This window comes from Tenebrio molitor, chromosome 5, assembly GCF_963966145.1.
Source record: "Tenebrio molitor chromosome 5, icTenMoli1.1, whole genome shotgun sequence".
NCBI classification, from domain to species: Eukaryota; Metazoa; Arthropoda; class Insecta; order Coleoptera; family Tenebrionidae; genus Tenebrio; species Tenebrio molitor.
The window spans coordinates 7,668,484-7,689,669 of NC_091050.1; the positions used below are offsets into that span (position 1 = coordinate 7,668,484).

Genomic DNA, 21,186 nt, shown 5'->3' on the forward strand with positions numbered 1-21,186 from the left:
CACGTTTGTTGTTTCTTTCACTTGATACGCTGTTCGACAGAAAAGGTGCACTTATTGAACGTATGTCTAAACTCTATCCGAACCTTCCAGATAACAAAAGAGTTAACGGGAATCATCTGAAAATTGATATAACCTACAAAAAAATGCAAATTTTGAGTAAGTGATTTCACAAAGCTGAAAAAATGACTTCTTACGGAAAAGTCGAAACCGCAAAACTACAACAAAACCTTGAAAATCAATTGGACCGGCTTGTGGAACAATTGGGAGATCTAGAAAAGTGCAAGTTGGTTTTCAATTATTTTCATTAAATAAGCGTGAATGTTGAATAAACAATTTCTAGAGATGATTTAGACCCGGAAGAGTATGAAGAAACGAAACAGGAAACTATGGATCAGCTGAAAGAATTGAATGACAGTTTGTCTAAATTAGTCAAAGGTGATATTTCACTTGTCAGTGCTTTAGGAGCTGTACAACTTGTACTGAAACTTCACTTTTTTATTACCTAATAAATAATCAAAAATATTTTAAGGCAACGCAAGCTGCCATATCAGAAGCTTTCAAAACTCCTGAAGTTATTAGACTGTTTGGTAAGAGAGAACCAAAACAGTTAAGAGATAGACTATTAAATATTGAACAAGAGACTAAACTCAATAAATTAAGCTGTGAAGCAAGAGACAGACAAAAGGTTTACTTTTCAGGTTTAATAGGCAACAAGTTAATCTTTGTTTTTTTTACTTTGTTATAGGCAGAAATATTAACAGCCTTGCGACAACTAGGTGAGCAGTTGTCTAGAGAAGAATTGCAGTTTTTAGAAAGCCATAATAGTGTTGCCAATGCATTTAAAAATGTTGAATTTGTGGAAGTGACTGATGAATAAAAATACCAATATAAGAATTAAATTATTTATTTGTACATGCATTTTGTTTCAACTAAGCTGCAGATTAAAAGAAAACATCTGTCAATTGTGGTATAAATCACTCTCTTGCCAAGTACATAAAAATTTATTCTAATGTAAAAATACATTTATAAGCAATACTATTTTTTATTAAACAATATAAAATAACATAAAATAAAGAAATAGTGGCATAACTTTCAAGTGTTTTTTAATTAGTTGTGGCGATTATGTACAAATTGATTGATACAGAACTTTTCAAGTACTTGGAAGTTCTACACAACTACACAACAAACGCTTAATTATAAAACTGAATTTATTGCCTACAATTAAAAGTTTATCTATAATTGTACTTTTATGCTTTGGTCCTAAAAAGTACCAAATCAAGGAAAATAAATGTTCAAATGTCATAAAAAAAAATTGAAAATTACGCCAAACGTTCCCCACCATAATAGCAACTTGTAACAATTAAATCCACTATATAAATTGTAAAGTATGATAATATAACGTTCTGTTAATTAACAAACTATAAAAATATATACACAAAATAATACAAGATGCAAAAATATTTTGTGTACTTTAAATTTTGTTTAAAATAAGGAACACTAACGCTTACGCCTGCACACTTTTTTGTGTTCAGCTTGCCAGTGCTGCTGTTGGCAGCTTTGTGAACAATATGCTGTGTTCCAACAACAATGGTAAATAGCTTCCTGTTCGCAATTATAACACTGTAAAAAATAAGATTAACTGTCAATTACTTTACCAACTTAAAGTACTCACCCATTGCTTTTTCTTAGTTTCTGATATTTGTGCATTATGTGACTCAAACAATCTCTTTAAATGTTCATTATGGTCATTTGTAATTTTATCAAGTTCACCTTGCATGCTGTCCATTGCACATTTTATGAGCTCTCTTTTATCACTCAAACATTCCAATTTTCTTCTCATCTGCAAATAATTTCCAAAGTAATCTTATGGTAATTTTTCGTATATAAACCTTTTCAACTGAATCACTGTAGGGGTGGTCAAGCTGCTGCATTCCATTCTCCTGATTTCTTAACACAGAACTGTCTTGAATTCTATAGTTTTCAGTAGAACTGGAAACTTGCTCATATGAACCATTATAGCTGAAAAAGACAGTTGAAAATTGACTCATCACATTTTAAACAGCCAATTACTTTAAACTTGAAATTGAATAATTTTCTCTGAAAGAAAATTCTTCCTCCTCACCATCTGATATGTGAATTATGTTGTCAGAAACATTATGAATGCTATCATTTTTATCTTCACTCATGGTACTTGAATTTTTTTTAGCTACAGGACTTCCTGTATCAAAAAAAAAAAAAAACATTAAAAAAAAAGAGGATACATTGCACTAACTCACCTTCATAAATGCTGCTCTTCCGCTTATGTCTGTCCGGCGACAAATTAACATTCTGCGGTGCGTACGGCGTATCTTCAAACTTGTACACGTCGTTCGCATCAAACGAACTATTTCGCTTTTTCAACTGTGCAGCGGTACTCAGCGACTTTTTTAGGGTCGCAATTCTGTGTTTATTGACGGCCCTGACTCTCTGTTTTGACGAACTGATCAGCTTTTGAAGTTCGTCGGGATTTTGTAGTAGCCTTTGGTGGAATTTCAACTCTTCGACGGACTTATTGAAAGCGGAAGAAGTTTTAATTTGTAATTTCGATTGAGGAGTTTCAATTGGTTTAATGAACGTTTTCGCTAAAAGAGATCTCTCATATTTGCCTCCGAAAAATCGCACGTCATAATGTGTATCGGTTTGTTGAATTACCTGAAAATAATGACTTCGCATAACGCAACAAACGATATGGAATCGATTTACTTTTGCAGGCCAATACGGATAACCCTTTTGTTTCGCCCAGACGAGTTTGTGAGGTACTCGGCACGGCAAGCAAAACCACTTTGCGTTGATTTTCTCATTGCTATGTCGGTAACAGTCTACACAAAGTTTCAGTTCTGTCAAATCGTGCATGCAGTCTCGAACCATAAGCTCTGCCGCTCCATATTCTTGTGACTCAACTGTAAATTTTTTTTAATCGTGATGAATTGTAACACAGGTTTACTTACTTCCGTGGAAAATCGCGACATTATGCTGTATTGTTAACACATCCGCTAAAAATTCATGCAGCTGTGTGTACGATTCGCTATTCAAATTTACTTCTATAACGGACATATCTCTATGTTCAAAAAATAACTGATTTGCTCGCCAGGTGAGCTCTTTATCTGTTAACCATTCCGGCCTGTCTTCCTCTGCCATGGTGTGTGTTATCATGTTAGGCAGCTGTAATTAACAAATTAATTTTTAATTCTTAGACCGACTGTTGTTAATTTACCCAGGACTGAATCCTGTGTATTACAAACTTTAGCAGATAATTCAATTCAGCCTTGTCTAGGTTGCAGTTGTCATCCAACTTGGAAATATTGCACATACTACACAATGTTTCGTCGTACATTTCTTTACTCCCACTTTCGATTGTTTCCTCACTGTTATGAATTTCTTGTGCGTCTTCTTGACTGTGTCCACTGCTTGAATCGTTATTATTTAGGGGCAACTTATAAGTACTTAGTTCACTTGAGGCGTTTAAATCGTCGGAATCCGACGAAATATTGATGGAGCTATTCGTGGTTTCATCTTTCGCGAGAGACTTATTACTCTGATCGTAGAGAATATTGGTCTTTTTAAATTCTTCGAATTTTCGACGGCCATTTGTTATGCAATCAGAATGAAAAACCCGAAAACATTTATTGCATGCCGTTACGTTTCCAGCGAGATGACACTCGAAGCAGTACCAGTCTTTACCATCGAGTGGCGGCTGTTGATGTTCAATTTAATTTTGTTCTAAACATGCGGCAATACACTTACCAGTTCCTGCATGGGGATTCGAAAACTGTCAACTAGATCCCCTTTTGATGTTCTTGTAACTTTTTGTAAGGCCCTGTAACGATACGCGTTGGGGGTACGGCTCATAAATATTTTAATCTTACTAACATAATTAACCCGTCGTGGAGAGTTTGTTGGATATACAATTCGGCTTGAGAGTATGTGCATTTATCAACCCGCATTAAATATTTTATGATTCGTTTCGTGTCTGCCATTTGGCGCTGCAAAATAGCTGATCTGATTGCGTCCCACACATGCTGGACGCTGATCGGGTCTGCGGCTCTTCTGATTGGCATCCCTAAAATATTTAAGCATTTAAATTGCAGGAATTTTTTTTTGCCGATCAATAAAAAAACGATGGACTTTCAAATTGCGAACAGTACCGTAACAGTTTTACAAATATTACCAAACACGTTCTCCGAATAGTCAAGCCACCAAAAAACGGTTACATTCAAAAAATGATCAATAAAATCGTTAATTACGTAACACTTGAAACAGTATGAATTATACCAAATTGTAATCTTTGCACTTACAATGTTTGTTGTTAAATTTGATAGTTTCGATTTGAAAATGACATGAACAAAATTTTATGTTAGAATAATGCAAATTTATATGCTCTGACTCTTAAAATTGAGTCGAGTGGTTGTTTTCCTACCTTATCATTAATTTAATGGAAAAGTGTAATTATATAAAAAGCATATTAACGAAGTTTATGATTATCGAAATTAATTCTACTAAAGTAGTTTAATAAATTTCATGAAAACTTACTCTTTCGGAGTTATTCAACAAAATAAATATTTAACAAGTTTAAAAAGCTCCTTTGAGTAATAGCCAGAGTTATGCTCCACGTTTATACGTAGGAACGCTCAATTGATCCACTTAATTCTATATTTTTTTTCAATAAAAGAAATAAAATAACGAAATAATAACACATTCGAATATAGCGCAATGCCCAATAAGTACTATTCAATCAAATTCAGCTTGAGCTAAACTTTATAATTAGGAGATCTCATAACTCTGGGTTGTACAATTATAAAAATATATTTCAAAATACAGGTGATTTATAACCTATTATAAATCACCCTGTATATAAATTGAAATCCTAGGATCTACTCGAAGGTGTTATTGAGATGACTGTGCGGCCTTGTTTCAATTTTATCACAGTCTGTGTTGATGTATTATGAAATACAGTTGCGATATTAATTGCACTGCCCCACGACACTGCAAGATGAAATATGAGAATTAAACTGAAAACAAATAATCGTAAAGTGAATCAAATTCGCTGTTAAATTTAACTTTCTTTGAACTGTGCTTTATAAGTTAATTTAGGTTCTAATATACATGCAGAAGCAAATAAAACGTTTATTTTATTATTGATCTCTGTCAGCTTTTAATAATCTTTTACGTGATCATGGTTTTGTGGTAAAAATGTAAAATCATAAACGGAAAACTCGCGAATACAACGTCGGTGGTCATTTTTAAACACTTTGACAAAAACGATATCTGGGATAGTTGATTAAATTTATTTATGAATTAGACCAAAGCATGTTAGACGCACTAGGAGTGTTCTGAAAAATTGGGAAAAATGCACTAAGTTCCCGATGAGGGCCTTCAAATCGTATTATCTTAACACACTTCAAAAATGTCAGAGAAAGTCGTGTAAATTTTGGGTAACTGAAAGTTTTATCGTGTTCTACTGAACTATTAATGTTTTACATTAGTTAATAAATTAACAAATTATCATCTACGTAAGTCAATTAAGACACCGCGATTTAACCGTCTACGTTTAGTTGGATTTTCGCAAATCTAAAGTAAAGAAATGATGTAAAAAATGTAAATATAAAATATAATTTCATTAAGCAATGGAACGGTAATTTATCAAATAACCGTTTTTCAATTTAAAAGGTATTACTAACCACGATAGCATACTTACAACCCACATGCGTAATCGTTTTTGTACGCAATGAGGGTAAAAGCGTGCGATTTAAAACTTTTTCATTTCAGTTACTGCAAATCCGCCAAAATGTACGTAACATACGTCTTTATTGGTGTAATATTAATATTAATGGGGATCGTGAGTTCGGTGTATTTTGTTCGTTTATTAAAAAATGTTAAATTGCAAAATGTCACAGTATCTGCTTTATCTGAGTCGCTCAACACAATCTTCATCGGAATTTTTTATTTTTATTGTGCTATCGTGATGTCACAACACGTAATGAACTCGACGCCAACATCCTTTAATAATGAAAGTGACGTCGTTACCACTGAAGAAAGTCGTCAAGATCCAATAACCGAGTATTTTGAGGAAATTTTCACAACTGAACCTGCTGAAGAGGTTAATGATAAAACAACTTTATCACCGTTGACGACTTCCAAGTTTCCAAACGAAGAATTTTTACAAAACTATCACGCTTTTTTGACCAATGCGATCAAGGTGAATTTGGGAAATAAAAAACATAAAGAACTTCAAAAATCTGATACAGCAGAAATTCAAAGAAATGAAGGAAACACTAATGGCACTAACTTTGACAGAGACAAATGTTTTGATGAGGTGTTTATGGAAAATTCGATGTTTTTATATTCGTTTTTACATTCTGTTGTGTCTTTAATAATGTGTGTCACTAAACAACCACCAAAGGATACTACTGATGAAGAAATTCAGCGAGTACCACGACAAAATCAAAATCTTAGTGAAATTGTTGAAGAAGGGTCTAGACCTACCAGTACAAAAAGTGAATCATCTAATGATGCAGAAAATACAAAATGCATGAAAATCAAACTAGTGATGAAAACTTTGGTAACTTTTCTGACACCAATTGTTTCTGTTGTGGCACTCTACTTTGCAATGGATCAAAATATGCAAATTGATTTTGTTACAAAATTATTTGACCCTAGTAAGATAGATTCGAGCATTTGGAATATAATTTATAAACCAATAAATGTATCTACACCTGACAAAAAGCAAGAAATTAATGACATTGTAAACAATATCTACACCATAGTTAATGTAACTCAGGGGTATTCACCACCTGCACACTTTGATATTTATAACGTGAATACAAGAAGGCAGCCCAAAGAACTACACGAATGTCCCAACTTTAATATGATAAATAAGATATACACTGTAACAGTCTTTTTGTTGTACTTTATAGCGATTTTATATTCTAAAATTCACCAAGCAAAAACGAACACCGATGATCCAAAGGCCGCTAAGCAATTACGTGTTTCAATTACGTCTTTTGCAACGCTTTGGTTTTTCAGCATCATGGAACTGTTTTCAAAGACTTACTTCTTTGATAATAACAGATCCAATTTACTCACGGACATTTTTCTATCGCTGGGTAATCTAAATCAGCTATCCATTATTACAATGAACTATTTGACGGCAAAAGAAACAGTGAAAAAATATAACCTTGTTGAACCTAAAGCTTGATCTGAGGCTATTTGTTTTGAAAACGGTGGTGTTTTATAACAAGTTTCACTGTAAACTGTAGATGCGGAACGCAACAATTGTAATGTTTACCTTTATTATACGACTCCTAGAATGTAACGAAACGCCAAGAGGAAGCATCTATATGTTCACAACAATAATTAAAGCAGTTTTAGTTTACGAAATTGACAAAACCCTTTCGGTCTCACTTGTATGGATTTTAATAATTTTAATACCAACAATATGAATAACACCAAGAACTAGCTTGTAGGGTTTTTATTTTTTCATGTTGTATAATACTTCGTTGTTATAGAGGTTAGACTTTTAAAATGATCTGTAGTTGAATGTTAAACAATAATTTATAATTAATGTAAGATGGTAATAAATTGTTAGTAAAAATTTACGTGTTTATTATTGTTTTACCGCCTAAATTTAATTTTTAATTCTGCTTGGATGGCACCCTGAATCAAATTTGACGTGAGTTTGACAGTAACGTCAAATTTATTTAGATAAATAAATTTTGTGCTTTACACGTGCGGATTTGTTTTTCGAAATTATTAAAAAATGGGGAAAAAATCAAAACCTACCGCTAACTTGGGTCGTTCCTTAATTAAGGATAGATTCGGAGCCAATAAGGGACGAAAATTTACCGCGGACAAGTCTCTAGTAAGAAATTTTAATTCCTTTAGGAGTTTTAGAAACGCTTATTTTAGCTGCATACAACTGAAGTACAAGATGGATATGATTGGGGACGTTTAAATTTGCAATCTGTGACGGAAGAATCGTCGTTTCAAGAATTTTTAGCTACTGCAGAATTAACAGGAGCAGAATTTCAAGCAGAAAAACTGGATATTAAATTTGTTAATCCAAAAACTAATGTGGGATTACTTACTAAAGATGAGATGAAAAAAACAAAAAGTCTTCATGATAAACATAGGGAACAACTAAAAATTCCTAGAAGGCCACCTTGGAATACAAACATGAGTCGTGAAGAATTGGATCAAAATGAAAGAGAATACTTTTTGCAATGGCGCAAGAGTTTAGTACAGTTGCAAGAAGATCAAGGAATACTTTTGACACCTTATGAAAAAAATTTAGAATTTTGGAGACAGCTCTGGAGAGTAGTTGAAAGGAGTGATGTAGTTGTTCAAATTGTGGATGCTAGAAACCCTCTACTTTTTTATTGTGAAGATTTAATAAGATATGTAAAAGAAGTGTCATCAGACAAAATGAATTTAGTACTAATTAACAAGGCAGATTTTTTAACTGAGGAACAAAGGCAAAGTTGGGCAGACTATTTTAGTTCAATCAATATTCAAGCAGTATTTTATTCAGCTACTTTAGCATCAGAATCTATACCTAAGGAAATAATTTCAGTTAATCAAGAAATTGAAAAAGAATCAGAAAGTAAAACACATGAATCAAGTTTTAGACAACTTGAAGAGAGTGTACATAATTTAGAAAATCAGGTTGAGAGAACTGCCCAAAAATTAAATGAGATTACAAAAATGATTCAGTTAGTGTGTAAAAGTGAATTACAAAATTCAAAGGAGATATTGTCAAAAGATGAACTTATAGATTTATTTCATGGTATTCATGAAGGTCCAAAAGTTACTGATAATGTGACAACTATTGGCCTTGTTGGATATCCAAATGTTGGAAAAAGTTCTACAATAAATTCACTGTTGTCTGCTAAAAAAGTGTCAGTCTCTGCTACTCCAGGAAAAACAAAACATTTCCAAACTCTTTTCTTAAATAAAGACTTGTTATTGTGTGACTGTCCAGGTTTAGTTATGCCTACTTTTGTCTTCACAAAAGCAGAAATGATTATTAATGGTATATTACCAATTGATCAAATGCGTGACCATGTGCCTCCAGTAAATTTAATTGCACATTTAATTCCTAGACACATTTTGGAAGATAAGTATGGTATAATGTTACCAGAACCTATGGAAAGTGAAGATCCAAACAGGCCTCCAACTTCAGAGGAATTATTGAATGCTTATGCATGTAAAGTTTATTTATTGAATATTTGCTGTTATGTAAATTTAATGGTTTTGCAGATAACAGAGGATTCATGACTGCTAATGGTCAACCTGATAATCCTAGAGCAGCCAGATATATTTTAAAGGACTATATGAATGGTAAATTATTATACTGTCATGCTCCACTTAATGTTAATCAAAAGGAGTTTCACACATGGCCAGAGAGACAAAAAATACGTTTTCTAGAAAGAGACGCACCACTTAGGCAACTGAGGGCAGTAAAGGTAATAAAATAAATGTTAAATTTATCCATCTAAAAAAAAGTATTTGCAGTCCAGTCATGCTACTACAGCTGATGTAGATAAGCTATTTTTCCATGGAACAACATCAAATGTGCATGTGAAGGGAAGATCATTAATAAATCTGAATGGAATTGCAAAGTATGGAATTAATAGTGTTGCAAAGTTTGTAGTGTAGGTTTTTTTTTTAAATTACAGTGGGAATCCAGAATTACTAGCAGATAAACCTTGGAAAAAGATTAACAGACATGAGAATAAAAATAAAAGAGAAAAGCTGAGAAGAGTCTATGCTCATTTGGACCAACATTAAGTATTTTGTTGATATATTTTTGTTATATAAAACTTTGTATTAAGGAAGACAAAAATATATAAAGTTGAGAATATGTTACAGAAAACAGTTTTTCATTAAAATTAATTAAATACAATGCTGTGCAAAATAGGCCTCTGACATTTCTCCTCAAAATTGTGTAAAACTTCCTCAATATCATTATCTAGATCTTCAGCTTTAGCTAGCTGCAACAAAGATAATTTTCATTTAATTTGCAATGTAACATCTTAACATAGGTACCATTAAACACATATCACTAATTAAAAAGGCTCCTATTGTGGCTTCTTCCAAGTTATCTTGAATATCAATATTAATCACATGTACTATAGAATTGTCAGTTGGTGTTTTACTGTCCATAAATTCTACTACTTGGTCATAAACTCTTTCCTCACAAGTTATCAAAATATCAAACTTTTCATCAGTTTCTTGAAACCTTTCAGGATGTGACTTGATTCTTCTGTTTCTGTCCAATGTATGTAACAAACCATTTTGGGTGTACCTAGTAAAATGTGTTAAGAAACATCTTTCAGATAACATACATATATTTTTTTATATAGAAAAGGATACAGTGTCTTGTCTTTGTTTAATAAGTCATGATAAATTTCATCATATGATATACCAAACTCATATATATTTGGTTTATCAGCAGCAGATCCTGGAATTTTAACTTTGTCACCTGTACCATATGACTGAACTAAGAATCCTTTTTTTGCCAAGAAAGCATGAGCTTCCATGCTTCGATTCATGTTACTTGAACATATTACCGCAATACGTAAATCGCTAATAGGGGCCATTTCCGTTTATTGTTACTGTTAATCTTTATGCAGAGCCGAATTACGCTGGAATTATTTTATTCAACATTCAAACGCAATAGCAAAATATTGATATAACCTCAACTCAACCAAAATTGAATTCCGAAAATTTATCAAAATCTAGTTTAAATATGTATAAAAAAAAACTAACGCGAATAAAAAGGCATTATTATTATTTATAAATGATACGGGAATTAATGCTACCAATAATTAACTAAAATTGTTGAAATTCTTCAATGACAGCTGAATGCCAAATCGCAAATTTCTCACACGATGATTGTGTGTTTGTGTCGTGTGGCAAAACTGAATAAATGTCAAATCATAGTCAGGGCTACAAACCTAATGTTATGTAAATATAAGGTATTATTTAAAAAATATCGGGTCTTTCACTTCAAATGGTTATTTTTTACCTTAATATTTCGACTCGGAAAATCAATGATTAGATGTTTTTAATCGAAAAAGCAACAGTGGTTTTTATTAATTTTTTTTTGCTAAGATGGCAATCTATTGTTTACGAATTACGATTTCAAAATAAAAATGAAGTCAGCTGATAGTTAACCTAAAAAAATGTGTTTACATGTTTCTTTTCGTTTTTTAATTATATGTAGTTTACTATTAGTTGAAGAAGCTTTAGGAAATGAAATTGTTAGTGCCAAACTTTCAAAAGTATGGGGTCCAGGTTTGAAACCTCATATAATTTCAATGCCAGCTAGATATTTTTTTATTCAAGCTGTGAATGTTGAAAATAGAAGGTATTATATCTTGAATAATATTTGTGCCATTTGCTTGTCATATTTTATAATTTTTTTTAGCATATCCTCTGATATTGGTATCATATTTGATGTATTTCTGGAAGGTGTTTCTAAAATACAAAAACCATGCCGAATTTGGACCAATCAACTTAATAGAAAAGATGGCTTGTACATTATTAGATATAAATTATATGAACCATGTTTTAATTTTAAAATAATCATTCAGTACCAAAATGAACATGTTGATAGTTCACCATATAACATCCTTGACACAATTTATCCTGATGAATGTGACTGTTCAACTGGAGGCATAAATGACTTTCTAGAAAACTGGAAATGTGGGCCTGTTCCAAGACAAATTATTGAAGATCTGAAACCATTTAATATGGTTGATTGGGATAAAACTAGAATAAAAGTAAACTAAAGAAAATATTTATTAATGAGTACTTCAAACTGTTTTCTAGGTGATTGAAAAATTTAACCAGCCACATTCAGTCAGTTTGTGTCATTATATTTTAAAAAATAATTTTATTTATCGCAACTGTTATGGAAAATATGTAGGATTTAAAATGTTTATGGATAGCATTTTATTATCTTTAAGTAGAAAAGTTAAATTACCAAATATGGAATTTTTTGTAAATTTAGGAGATTGGCCTTTAGTAAGTGAAAAAAGTGAAAAATTTCCAATATTTTCCTGGTGTGGTAGCACAGCAACTTATGACATTGTTATGCCAACATATGATATTACAGAATCAACTTTAGAAAATATGGGCAGGTAAAACATAACATCATGTTTTTTTTTCCATATTGATTATGAAAGTTGACTTTTTTTAACAAAAAATCGTAATGAACCAGTATTTTTTTAATCATTATAAAAGAATGCATTTCTGTTTTTTTTTATTTTGCATAAATCCTTTTAGGCCAAATTTCTCAACTTACAATAATATGCAAAAAAATGTGTACAACACGTTATGAAAGTCTCTTTTTTTCACTGATTTGTTTTGCATTTGCAGACTGCAAATTCATGAAAAAAAGTATGACTTTCATAACTAGTTGTACAATATACTAAAGTAAATTTATATTTTTAGAGTTATGTTGGATATGCTTTCTGTACAAGGAAATGTGAAAGATCCATGGCAAGATAGGATAGAAAAAGCTTTTTGGAGAGGAAGAGATTCAAATCAATACAGATTAGATCTTGTAGAGATATCAAGAAAACATCCTGATCTCTTCAATGTCTCCTTAACAAATTTCTTTTTCTTTAGAGATAAACAAGACATTTATGGTCCTAAAACTGAGCATGTCTCATTTTTTAGCTTTTTTGATGTAAGTAGTTTTTCATTGTTTTCAATTTTATTTAATACATGTTTTTTCTAGTACAAATACCAATTAGCCCTTGATGGTACAGTAGCTGCATATCGCTTTCCTTACCTATTAGCAGGAGGCTCTCTAATCATCAAACAGGAATCTCCTTATTATGAACATTTTTACAATGACTTAAAACCAAATACTCACTATGTTCAAATTAAAAGAGATTTATCAGATGTAGTTGAAAAAGTTAGTTGGGCTGTACACAATGATGAAGAAGCACATTTTATTGCCTCAAATGGACAGCAATTTGCTAATGAAAATTTATTACCACAACATATTTTTTGCTACTATGCCCATTTATTAAATCAATTCAGTACATTAATTAAAAGTAACATAATTATTTTAGAAAATATGGAAAAAGTTGAACAAGTAAAACAACAAAATTACTGTGATTGTAAAACTACTATTAAAGATGAACTGTAGTTATATAATGCAAAATTAATATATACAACATATAAATTATGTAGTTAGAACTTGAATTAATTAGAAACTCTTACTGTACCCAAATTTATCCACATTAATCAAAATTGATTCTAATTCATGTAACAATTCTCTTTTAACAGAGTCAGGTACCATGCTCCTTGCTTTTGGAGTTACAATTGTTATGAGATCATCCACAGTTGGAACATGTTTCTCATTTTCTGTTATCGCTTTTCTACAAGCTAAACGAACCTGATCTCTCCATCCACATTCAATTAAACGTGTTTGAACTAATTCAGTTACTCTTAAAACATAAACATCAGTAAACACCATCACATGAAAACATTAACCCTACCTGTCCAATCCGTGGTTAATGTCCAAGTGTAAATTAATTTTGGCATCATAGTCTTGGGCCATTTTTTTAAAAAGTCGCTCAAAATATTTATAACATTCACTCAAAACATTCCTCTGGTCTCGTTTTATATCGCGTTCCGTTTACGACAGTTTACGTTTGATCTTTCATCTGTCAAAATATTCCGCTCGGGAAGGTAAAGAATTACGTTCAATTGTTCAGAATCATACAAAATTATAAGATTATAATTTTATTTCTGTTTATAAACTAATAAATAATCTTTTGTAATCACAATTTTTCCATCGTGTCTTAATATCAAGCGTTTTAACAATGATTAAAAAATAAAACACGGCGATATTTGTATTTCCCGCATTTAGCAGTACCAAAAATCGAAAATTGAATCACCCCAAATAGAAATAAAAAAAATATAACTCTTCTATATTATTACGTTCATTTGATAGTATTGGAATTCTTATTGTTTTTTTCATGTTTTTTTATATTTTTTAACGTGCAATAAAATATTAATTTATAAGCAACTTTAAAATTCAGAATTTTTATGTTTTTAGTGGTGGCATTATCCACGCAAGCGCGGCAATAACAATGCGCATGCTTGGTAAATGCAAAGTTGCAAAGAGAAGTCCATTTGCAATTTGTGAAGTTGACAAATATTTTATGGTTTTAGTTATAAAATATTTTGTGGTTCGTTGTAGTTTTGTTCGTATGCTTAGTTCCATCTTTTTGGTCAATTTTAAGACTATGTCAGGGTAAGTAGGATAAAGTAGAAACCGAGTAAAATGATGGCACATGTTGGGAGTAGAATATGGGAGATGTGGACGTTATATTTCTTGTAAAAGTGATTTTGTTAATGCGTGCGTGTGTTACAGATGATAAACCTCTCAGCGTGAATTGGCTTGAATAAATATTGTCCAGTTTACTTTCACTATGGACTTTGCTCAACCTCCCCCAAATATGTCGTTGCCACCCCCAATCCTGGGGCCCCAAAATAACATGAACATGCCCCCTCCCAATGCAACAGGACAAGGTAATGCATTTAGTAAATTTTGAAGGAAATTTATTAATCAACTATTTACAGGATATGGCCATAATAAACCTCAATTTCGGCCCTTCATGAACATGCAGAGACCTCTGCCAGGACCTCTAGGCAACATGACCCTTGAAGATTTTGATGGAAAACGTTTAAGAAAGTCTGTAATGAGAAAAACTGTTGATTACAATTCATCCATTATCAAAGCTTTACAAGTAATAGCTGATAACAATAATTTCATTGTAAATATTTTTTTTTTTTAAATTTTTAGACAAGAGTGTGGCAAAGGGATTATAGGGATCGAAGAGCATTACAACCAGATGTTATGTATTATCCTGACATGATGCCTCCACCAAGTTACCAAGATAATCCAATTAATTGTGTAACTACAAGATTTGTTAAAACTGCAACAAATAAGATGAGGTGCCCTATATTTTGTATGGCATGGACACCTGAAGGAAGAAGACTTGTTACTGGGGCTAGTTCTGGAGAATTTACATTGTGGAATGGCTTGACCTTCAATTTTGAAACCATATTACAAGTGAGATTAATTTTTATGTTTATTTTTAAGTAGTAATTATTACCACCATTAATATAAAACAATGTGCACAGTAAATAATACTGATGAAACACATTGAAATCTATATATGCAAACACTCTGAGCATATGCTTATTTAGTTTCATTTTACGTTTCACAATTAAAAATTTACCTATTTATGAATTACAAATGTTAGAAAGTAATATAACAACTTTCAATTTATTAAGATTAGGAGTTCTTTTCTACAACAAAGTACCCAAGAGTGCAAGATTATGCATTAGAATAACAGAATGCCATGACCTTGATTATGACAATCCACTGTAATAACAAATGGCAAATATGCTAAATATCTGATAGATTATGATGAAAGTCCAACACAATTTTTTTCAATCTCTCATGGGTTTTGACCTTGGAAATATCTGCGCGAAGGCGGAGCGATAAACCAATGAAGAATTGGTAAATGAAAACTGAAAACGTCGACTATTTTAGCCACGCGTTAAATTTCAAAATTACAATTTCATAATGACACAAGACAATGGTTCGTTAATGATCAAGCCAGCTGTGAAAAATGAAAATGCTGCAGATTTGCCACTTCAGATATAATAAAGGTTCTACGAATGACGATGTTTTCCGGTCGGTTTGTAGCGCGTACTTGAAACCGATGTTCGTCGTTTGACTCACAACCCATGAGAGATTGAACGACGTCTACAATGTCCAACTCGATATGTATGCAGTGGCACGGCATCTAGGCGTGCTTTCTTATTTTTATTTCCACCATTTCCACTAAAGCTAATCTATGGATTTTTTTTTTTAAGTACGTTATTGAGGGTATAAAAATACAGATTTTTTATATTAATCTTTTTTTTTTTTTTTTGACATTGAGATAAATACAGTTTTAATTAACATGGTTCAGTAATAGATAAAGTATAGACGTGTGGCTCATAAATGCTTAGATGTCTATTTGGTTTTGTATAGGCTCATGACAGTCCAGTACGAACAATGGTCTGGAGCCACAATGACAGTTGGATGGTGACGGGAGACCATGCGGGTTACGTGAAATACTGGCAGTCGAACATGAACAATGTCAAGATGTTCCAGGCTCATAAAGAAGCTCTTAGAGGCATAAGGTATCTACAACTTCTCTTCGTATTACTCCAGTTTGTATATATTTTGAGAACCATGTTTTTAATAAATCTTACCCCATCCTTCCTTACATTAGTGCAATTTCTTTTAATAAATAAAAAGTATACATTGCAATAACTGTTGCCAACAAAGAAAAAACATGTTTTTGTTTCTCACTGATGAAACCTAGGCTGTGATAGATTTAACTAATGATAAAATAAGAGCTTTCTGTGATATTGTACCGTGATGTATAAATTTTATTACGTTTCAATAAATTCGTTAAAAATTCGTATCGTGAGACAATTCCAAGCTTGTTTTTAGATTTTGTTGCGTCAAAGTATGGAAACATGTTTGGACTTGCATTTTTATTTTTTTCCTTCAATCGGTTTAGTATTTTTTCCAAAGTGTCCGGCTTGCTGTAATAATAAAAAAATTTAAAATGCATACTTGTTTTATTTCCACGCCTCTTCAAGAGAAACACTTGTAAATAAAATAAATACATAAATAGTGTTTTATTCATGCGCAAAAATCAGACCCCACTTAAAACATTTTTTTGATTTAATTGGACTTTTCTATTTATGATTTAAGTTGGTATTAAAATAAAGGATTATTCTGCACTAATGGTCAATTTTAATATTATTGTAATTTTTTTTGCCCTGAGATGACTGTGAATGTGTTGTTTAGCTTCAGCCCATCGGATACGAAGTTTGTAACTTGCTCTGACGACGGTACACTTCGAATATGGGACTTTTTCCGTTACCAGGAGGAGAGGATACTTCGAGGTAAGACCACGGATCTTGAAGATAATTGCAATTACGAACATTACATCAACTGCACATCATAAACAACTTCAACAACAGTGAAATATCTTGACGTACATTTTAGGTCACGGCGCAGACGTTAAGTGTGTACATTGGCATCCTCAAAAAGGCCTTATCGTATCCGGCAGCAAAGACAACCAACAACCCATCAAGTTGTGGGACCCCAAAACTGGCCAGTCCTTGGCCACTTTGTAAGTATGCACCCCAACGTCAACTCCACTGTTTAAATTGGTGATTTAAATCAGACATGCGCACAAGTCGACTGTTATGGATCTGAAGTGGAACGAGAACGGCAACTGGTTAATAACAGCATCACGTGACCACCTATTAAAACTATTCGATTTGCGAAATCTTAATCAGGAAGTGCAAACTTTTCGCGGACACAAAAAAGAAGCCTCTAGTGTTGCGTGGCATCCTATACACGAAGGACTATTTTCTAGCGGCGGATCTGACGGCTCTATAATGTTCTGGCATGTTGGGTAATTTTTAAACAAACATATAGCGGATCAAGTCTGTAACTTCCAAATTTTAGGGCCGATAAGGAAGTGGGTGCTATCGAACAAGCCCACGATAGTATAGTGTGGACTCTGGCTTGGCACCCACTAGGACACATACTGTGTTCAGGTTCAAACGACCACACCAGCAAGTTTTGGACAAGGAACCGGCCTGGAGATCAAATGAGAGACAAATACAATCTAAACACGCTCCCTGCGGGTATTGCCGGCTTAGAAGACTTAGATGTAGGAGGTGCGTCCGTTAAAATGTCTTCAGATAAGTGTTTTAATCTGATTGCGCTTCAGAGGAACCGTCAATTATTCCGGGGATGGGTCCTGATGACAAAGTCGAACTCACTTCGCTCACTTCTGATGGTAACACGACCATTCCTGGCTTAGATTTAGACATGTTAACTAATTCCAATGAGGATAAAGTTAAGATTAAAAAAGTGCCGTTCAGCAAACCTATTCCTAGGAATTTCCAAGCGCAATGGAACGAAACCTACGGTAAGATTTGTTTCGTTTTGAAATTTTAAACTCAAGTAAATTGGTAATTGCAGAAGATGCCGCTGGAACAATCAACGAAGTGATAAGTCAAATTGTTGAGAATACTCCAGGAGTTGTACCTTTGCAGAAAATTGCACCGAGCGCGATCATTATTTACGGAAAACTGATTCCAGTGGATCGTAAGTGATTTAACTATAGGAGTAGTCAACATTTAAATCTCCACCACTCACATTTAAAATTATTGATCGTTTTTGTTTTTTTTTTTTTTTGTTCACAAATAAGTAAATATGTCCGATCTGCTGTATTATAATAATTCATTTCATTAAAAATGCATTATGAAAATGTTTCCGAGAAAGAGCCAATTTCTGCCGAGGAGGGCGCCACAAAACGGACCCTTCACTAAAAATAATAATCAATACGCAATATAACAAAAAATAATAACTCTAAACATAAAAACTACGAACAATAAGGAAAAACTTCACGAATTTAATTTCAAAGCAGCAAAAAACAATGAGTTTTTTTTATTCCAAATTTAAAATGTCATTTGGACGAGAAAAATTCTCGGTGACAAAAACTTAAGATGAATAACATTCCCAAAAAGCACCTTTTACTAGCGCTCTGCGGGGATCACTCAAACTACACTTTTGAACAGGCCGGTTATTGGCGATTCCAGGTGTCAGTGAGGCATCTGGTGTGAATTGTATGCAAAATATTAAGAGACACTGAAGCCCCTGGCTATTCAAATGATCTGTGTTTTTAAAACAAAACGACAGTTTAATTGAAAAATATTTAAAAATGACTAAAAATAAGACCGAAAAGAAATTGTTGTTTTTGGCGGTAACACGTGTCGAAAAAAAGAACCAGAAGCACCAGAAGCATGTTTCTATTTATTTCCGCGATGTGGTGTAAAAGCAAAATATGTTTTCATTGAAAATGTTTTCGGTTCTAAAGAACGGGTAGAGAGAAGGAAAACATGGGGAAGTGCTTTATTAACGGGAAAAACCTTCCTTTAATTATACAGGTTATCATAAATGTTTCTAACATCGTAGGTGGCTGTGCGCTATGTTTTAGGTGCGTCGCTACACCAACTACTCAACTAGATGTTAGAAACATTTATAATAACCCCGTATGAGGGTCTGTGGAAAACACTTTAAAAAGGAGACTACATTTCAAGTTAAATAGTAAGGTTATATCTTGAAATGATTTATATTGGATGACTGTTCAAGGCACTTACTTGTTTGTAGACATAATCCAAAAATTTCGTACCTTGTTTCCACCACTTTAGTAACACCACATAAAATTAACAACTTCACACACAACACTTTTACGCCTTCCACAACACATCCGCTTTCCCCTGTTGCCTCTAATAAACTAAAGCCTAAAGTATTCTCAATTGTGTAACCTTAAAAAAGCCATTAAAAAACCGCAAATTCACGTAAAACCAACAACGTATTTTAGAAAACAATGCACAGACAGCGGGAGTATGACTTGGCAATTTGGCAACAGTGGCTCTGAATACAGCAGGTCGTGGGGTAAAGAAAGTGAAGCGTTACGACACTCAAAATAATTTCAGCGAAAGTATTTTTGTTCTTTCCTCAATTTGTGTGAACGCTTACGATTTCTTAAAAGGTCATTATAAATGCATTCAATTTATGAAAATGCTGTGCATTAAACTTCATTCTCAATTCATTTTAAAACTTTAAACGAGCGAAAGTTACGTGTTTCGTTAGTAAAATTGTCATCATGAGGGTAACAATTAAATACAAGGAAAATCTAATTACTACAAATTATTTGTCGACTGTCTTTACTGATAAATTTCTTTTTTTTTGCTTCGCTTGCACCTCATGTTGATTTTAATTTACTTATATTTCATTGACTTATTTTCTGAACGTTATTATTAAAAATAAAATTTCCACAGCTGGGTCAAAGCTGGAGTCGGTGATCGCGGAAGGTCCCGAAGCTCTTCAGAAGTACATAGACTCTGGTGAAATCGAGGAGCTCCACGATGTAATGCCGATCAACGACGACGAACAAGACTATTTGAACGACTACGACAGCAACGACGACTCTCCAGGAGGCAGCAACATTCCCAACCACGTCCAGAACAGCATGTCTCAAGGAGCGGCGCACAACCAGGACACAAACCTAATGCGATCCGGGGATTCGGACATGCGAAGCATCGACCAAGACATGAGGTCGTTCTCCAGCTTTGGCAGGGACAGCGATATGAGGAACATGGATCCGGATTACAGGAGCGTAGTGAACCGCGAACTGAACTTCCAGCCTCCGCCACGAGATTACGACATGAGGAACGATTTGGGCGACGAGGACTTCCGCCAGCCGTTCAGTCGCGGCGACCCAGACTTCCGTCACTACGACGACGAAGAAGGCTACGACGACTACTACGACGACTCTAGGAGCAACTGGCAGAGAAGCAACGGAAATTACGGACAGTTCGGCGGCAGGAATCAGAATTTCGGAGGGAGCCACCAGAACTTCAGAAATCAAGGCGGTAGTTTCAACAGAGATCAGTTCGGGGGGCAGAACGATGGGTGGAATGGACACAATAACGATAACTTTAGAGTGAGGGGGGCGAAACGAGGTGGGCCCAGAGGCCCGAGGAATCCCAGGAGCAGCAGAGGGTCTTCGCGGCCGAGGGGAAATCCGAGGGGAAGCGGGCGCGGGGGAGGGACTCCCAGCAGGGGGCAGTCTTCGTCGAGGGGGAGATTTTAAAAGTGGTCATATTGATTGCGAACATAAATACTTCTGTAAATGCTATCGTTGTGATTATTTTACTATTAGTTTATTTAAATATTACCTACGTTTTAGAAAGTACCTTTTTAGTTTACACATGTGGATCTAGATTTTCCCACTTTTTGGTTTCATTCAATTTAGCAGGTACTTTACTATGCCAACCTACAGAATACAAACGATATCAAGTTTACCCAATGTTAAAAGCGATTTATTTGTCTTTTCTAGAATAAAAAATTCGTTAATTCTGTTTTATTTTTTTTATTTATTTATCAACACCAAACAATTTAGGTTGAAAATATTGCGTTTGTATTTATTCGTTCTCTACTATAGAATCAATTTTGACAAACTATGTTTT

The 21,186-nt window shown here is 33.5% G+C and overlaps 7 protein-coding genes across 7 annotated transcripts; 4 read left to right on the plus strand and 3 right to left on the minus strand.

Annotated features, from left to right (window-relative positions):
* The first annotated feature begins 27 nt into the window (after positions 1-27).
* LOC138131030 (protein LZIC-like) lies at positions 28-899 on the plus strand. Its single transcript, XM_069047785.1, has 4 exons — positions 28-283; positions 341-476; positions 530-685; positions 746-899. The coding sequence occupies exons 1-4, from the start codon at positions 183-185 to the stop codon at positions 875-877; spliced, it is 525 nt and encodes a 174-aa protein (XP_068903886.1). The 5' UTR covers positions 28-182; the 3' UTR covers positions 878-899.
* On the minus strand, positions 889-7,482 carry LOC138131023 (zinc finger MYND domain-containing protein 11). Its single transcript, XM_069047778.1, has 11 exons — positions 7,325-7,482; positions 3,910-4,099; positions 3,784-3,856; positions 3,254-3,733; positions 2,988-3,201; positions 2,743-2,939; positions 2,277-2,691; positions 2,071-2,218; positions 1,890-2,019; positions 1,673-1,840; positions 889-1,620 (listed from the first exon to the last, which is right to left on the minus strand). Exons 2-11 carry the CDS (start codon positions 4,095-4,097, stop codon positions 1,498-1,500), a joined length of 2,136 nt encoding a protein of 711 aa, XP_068903879.1. The 5' UTR covers positions 4,098-4,099; positions 7,325-7,482; the 3' UTR covers positions 889-1,497.
* A 218-nt stretch (positions 7,483-7,700) lies between these two features.
* Positions 7,701-9,910, plus strand: Ns3 (nucleostemin 3). Its single transcript, XM_069047779.1, has 5 exons — positions 7,701-7,897; positions 7,945-9,241; positions 9,295-9,500; positions 9,550-9,656; positions 9,714-9,910. Exons 1-5 carry the CDS (start codon positions 7,796-7,798, stop codon positions 9,823-9,825), a joined length of 1,824 nt encoding a protein of 607 aa, XP_068903880.1. The 5' UTR covers positions 7,701-7,795; the 3' UTR covers positions 9,826-9,910.
* Ssu72 (Ssu72 CTD phosphatase) lies at positions 9,784-10,929 on the minus strand. Its single transcript, XM_069047784.1, has 4 exons — positions 10,735-10,929; positions 10,411-10,682; positions 10,084-10,342; positions 9,784-10,028 (listed from the first exon to the last, which is right to left on the minus strand). Exons 2-4 carry the CDS (start codon positions 10,635-10,637, stop codon positions 9,927-9,929), a joined length of 588 nt encoding a protein of 195 aa, XP_068903885.1. The 5' UTR covers positions 10,638-10,682; positions 10,735-10,929; the 3' UTR covers positions 9,784-9,926.
* Positions 10,930-11,040: 111 nt separating this feature from the next.
* Positions 11,041-13,240, plus strand: LOC138131026 (protein O-glucosyltransferase 2-like). Its single transcript, XM_069047783.1, has 5 exons — positions 11,041-11,407; positions 11,468-11,822; positions 11,872-12,182; positions 12,496-12,733; positions 12,785-13,240. Exons 1-5 carry the CDS (start codon positions 11,223-11,225, stop codon positions 13,199-13,201), a joined length of 1,506 nt encoding a protein of 501 aa, XP_068903884.1. The 5' UTR covers positions 11,041-11,222; the 3' UTR covers positions 13,202-13,240.
* LOC138131033 (transcription and mRNA export factor ENY2-like) lies at positions 13,054-13,742 on the minus strand. Its single transcript, XM_069047789.1, has 2 exons — positions 13,554-13,742; positions 13,054-13,502 (listed from the first exon to the last, which is right to left on the minus strand). Exons 1-2 carry the CDS (start codon positions 13,613-13,615, stop codon positions 13,262-13,264), a joined length of 303 nt encoding a protein of 100 aa, XP_068903890.1. The 5' UTR covers positions 13,616-13,742; the 3' UTR covers positions 13,054-13,261.
* Positions 13,743-14,136: 394 nt separating this feature from the next.
* Wdr33 (WD repeat domain 33) lies at positions 14,137-21,078 on the plus strand. The gene is made up of 12 exons (XM_069047777.1): positions 14,137-14,314; positions 14,435-14,592; positions 14,644-14,810; positions 14,867-15,136; positions 16,109-16,260; positions 16,940-17,037; positions 17,141-17,267; positions 17,322-17,555; positions 17,609-17,823; positions 17,877-18,077; positions 18,131-18,256; positions 19,996-21,078. The coding sequence occupies exons 2-12, from the start codon at positions 14,493-14,495 to the stop codon at positions 20,808-20,810; spliced, it is 2,505 nt and encodes an 834-aa protein (XP_068903878.1). The 5' UTR covers positions 14,137-14,314; positions 14,435-14,492; the 3' UTR covers positions 20,811-21,078.
* Positions 21,079-21,186: the final 108 nt, after the last annotated feature.

Bases quoted from the DNA above. Each gene is read 5' to 3' on its own strand.
- Wdr33 (XM_069047777.1), top strand. From the start codon at position 14,493: ATGGACTTTGCTCAACCTCCCCCAAATATGTCGTTGCCACCCCCAATC. The intron at 14,593-14,643 runs GTAATGCATTTA...AACTATTTACAG, and splicing joins TCCCAATGCAACAGGACAAG to GATATGGCCATAATAAACCT. The intron at 16,261-16,939 runs GTATCTACAACT...TGTGTTGTTTAG, and splicing joins GAAGCTCTTAGAGGCATAAG to CTTCAGCCCATCGGATACGA.
- LOC138131033 (XM_069047789.1), bottom strand. From the start codon at position 13,615: ATGGCCCAAGACTATGATGCCAAAATTAATTTACACTTGGACATTAAC. The intron at 13,503-13,553 runs GTAGGGTTAATG...TTATGTTTTAAG, and splicing joins ATTAACCACGGATTGGACAG to AGTAACTGAATTAGTTCAAA.
- Ssu72 (XM_069047784.1), bottom strand. From the start codon at position 10,637: ATGGCCCCTATTAGCGATTTACGTATTGCGGTAATATGTTCAAGTAAC. The intron at 10,343-10,410 runs GTATCCTTTTCT...ACATTTTACTAG, and splicing joins TTAAACAAAGACAAGACACT to GTACACCCAAAATGGTTTGT. The intron at 10,029-10,083 runs GTACCTATGTTA...TCTTTGTTGCAG, and splicing joins TTAGTGATATGTGTTTAATG to CTAGCTAAAGCTGAAGATCT.
- Ns3 (XM_069047779.1), top strand. From the start codon at position 7,796: ATGGGGAAAAAATCAAAACCTACCGCTAACTTGGGTCGTTCCTTAATT. The intron at 9,242-9,294 runs GTAAAGTTTATT...ATGGTTTTGCAG, and splicing joins ATTATTGAATGCTTATGCAT to ATAACAGAGGATTCATGACT. The intron at 9,501-9,549 runs GTAATAAAATAA...AAGTATTTGCAG, and splicing joins GGCAACTGAGGGCAGTAAAG to TCCAGTCATGCTACTACAGC.
- LOC138131026 (XM_069047783.1), top strand. From the start codon at position 11,223: ATGTGTTTACATGTTTCTTTTCGTTTTTTAATTATATGTAGTTTACTA. The intron at 12,183-12,495 runs GTAAAACATAAC...TTATATTTTTAG, and splicing joins ACTTTAGAAAATATGGGCAG to AGTTATGTTGGATATGCTTT. The intron at 12,734-12,784 runs GTAAGTAGTTTT...TGTTTTTTCTAG, and splicing joins CATTTTTTAGCTTTTTTGAT to TACAAATACCAATTAGCCCT.
- LOC138131030 (XM_069047785.1), top strand. From the start codon at position 183: ATGACTTCTTACGGAAAAGTCGAAACCGCAAAACTACAACAAAACCTT. The intron at 284-340 runs GTTGGTTTTCAA...AACAATTTCTAG, and splicing joins GGAGATCTAGAAAAGTGCAA to AGATGATTTAGACCCGGAAG. The intron at 686-745 runs GTTTACTTTTCA...ACTTTGTTATAG, and splicing joins AAGCAAGAGACAGACAAAAG to GCAGAAATATTAACAGCCTT.
- LOC138131023 (XM_069047778.1), bottom strand. From the start codon at position 4,097: ATGCCAATCAGAAGAGCCGCAGACCCGATCAGCGTCCAGCATGTGTGG. The intron at 3,734-3,783 runs GTAAGTGTATTG...GAACATCAACAG, and splicing joins GAATCCCCATGCAGGAACTG to CCGCCACTCGATGGTAAAGA. The intron at 3,202-3,253 runs GTAAATTAACAA...TGTTAATTACAG, and splicing joins TACACAGGATTCAGTCCTGG to CTGCCTAACATGATAACACA.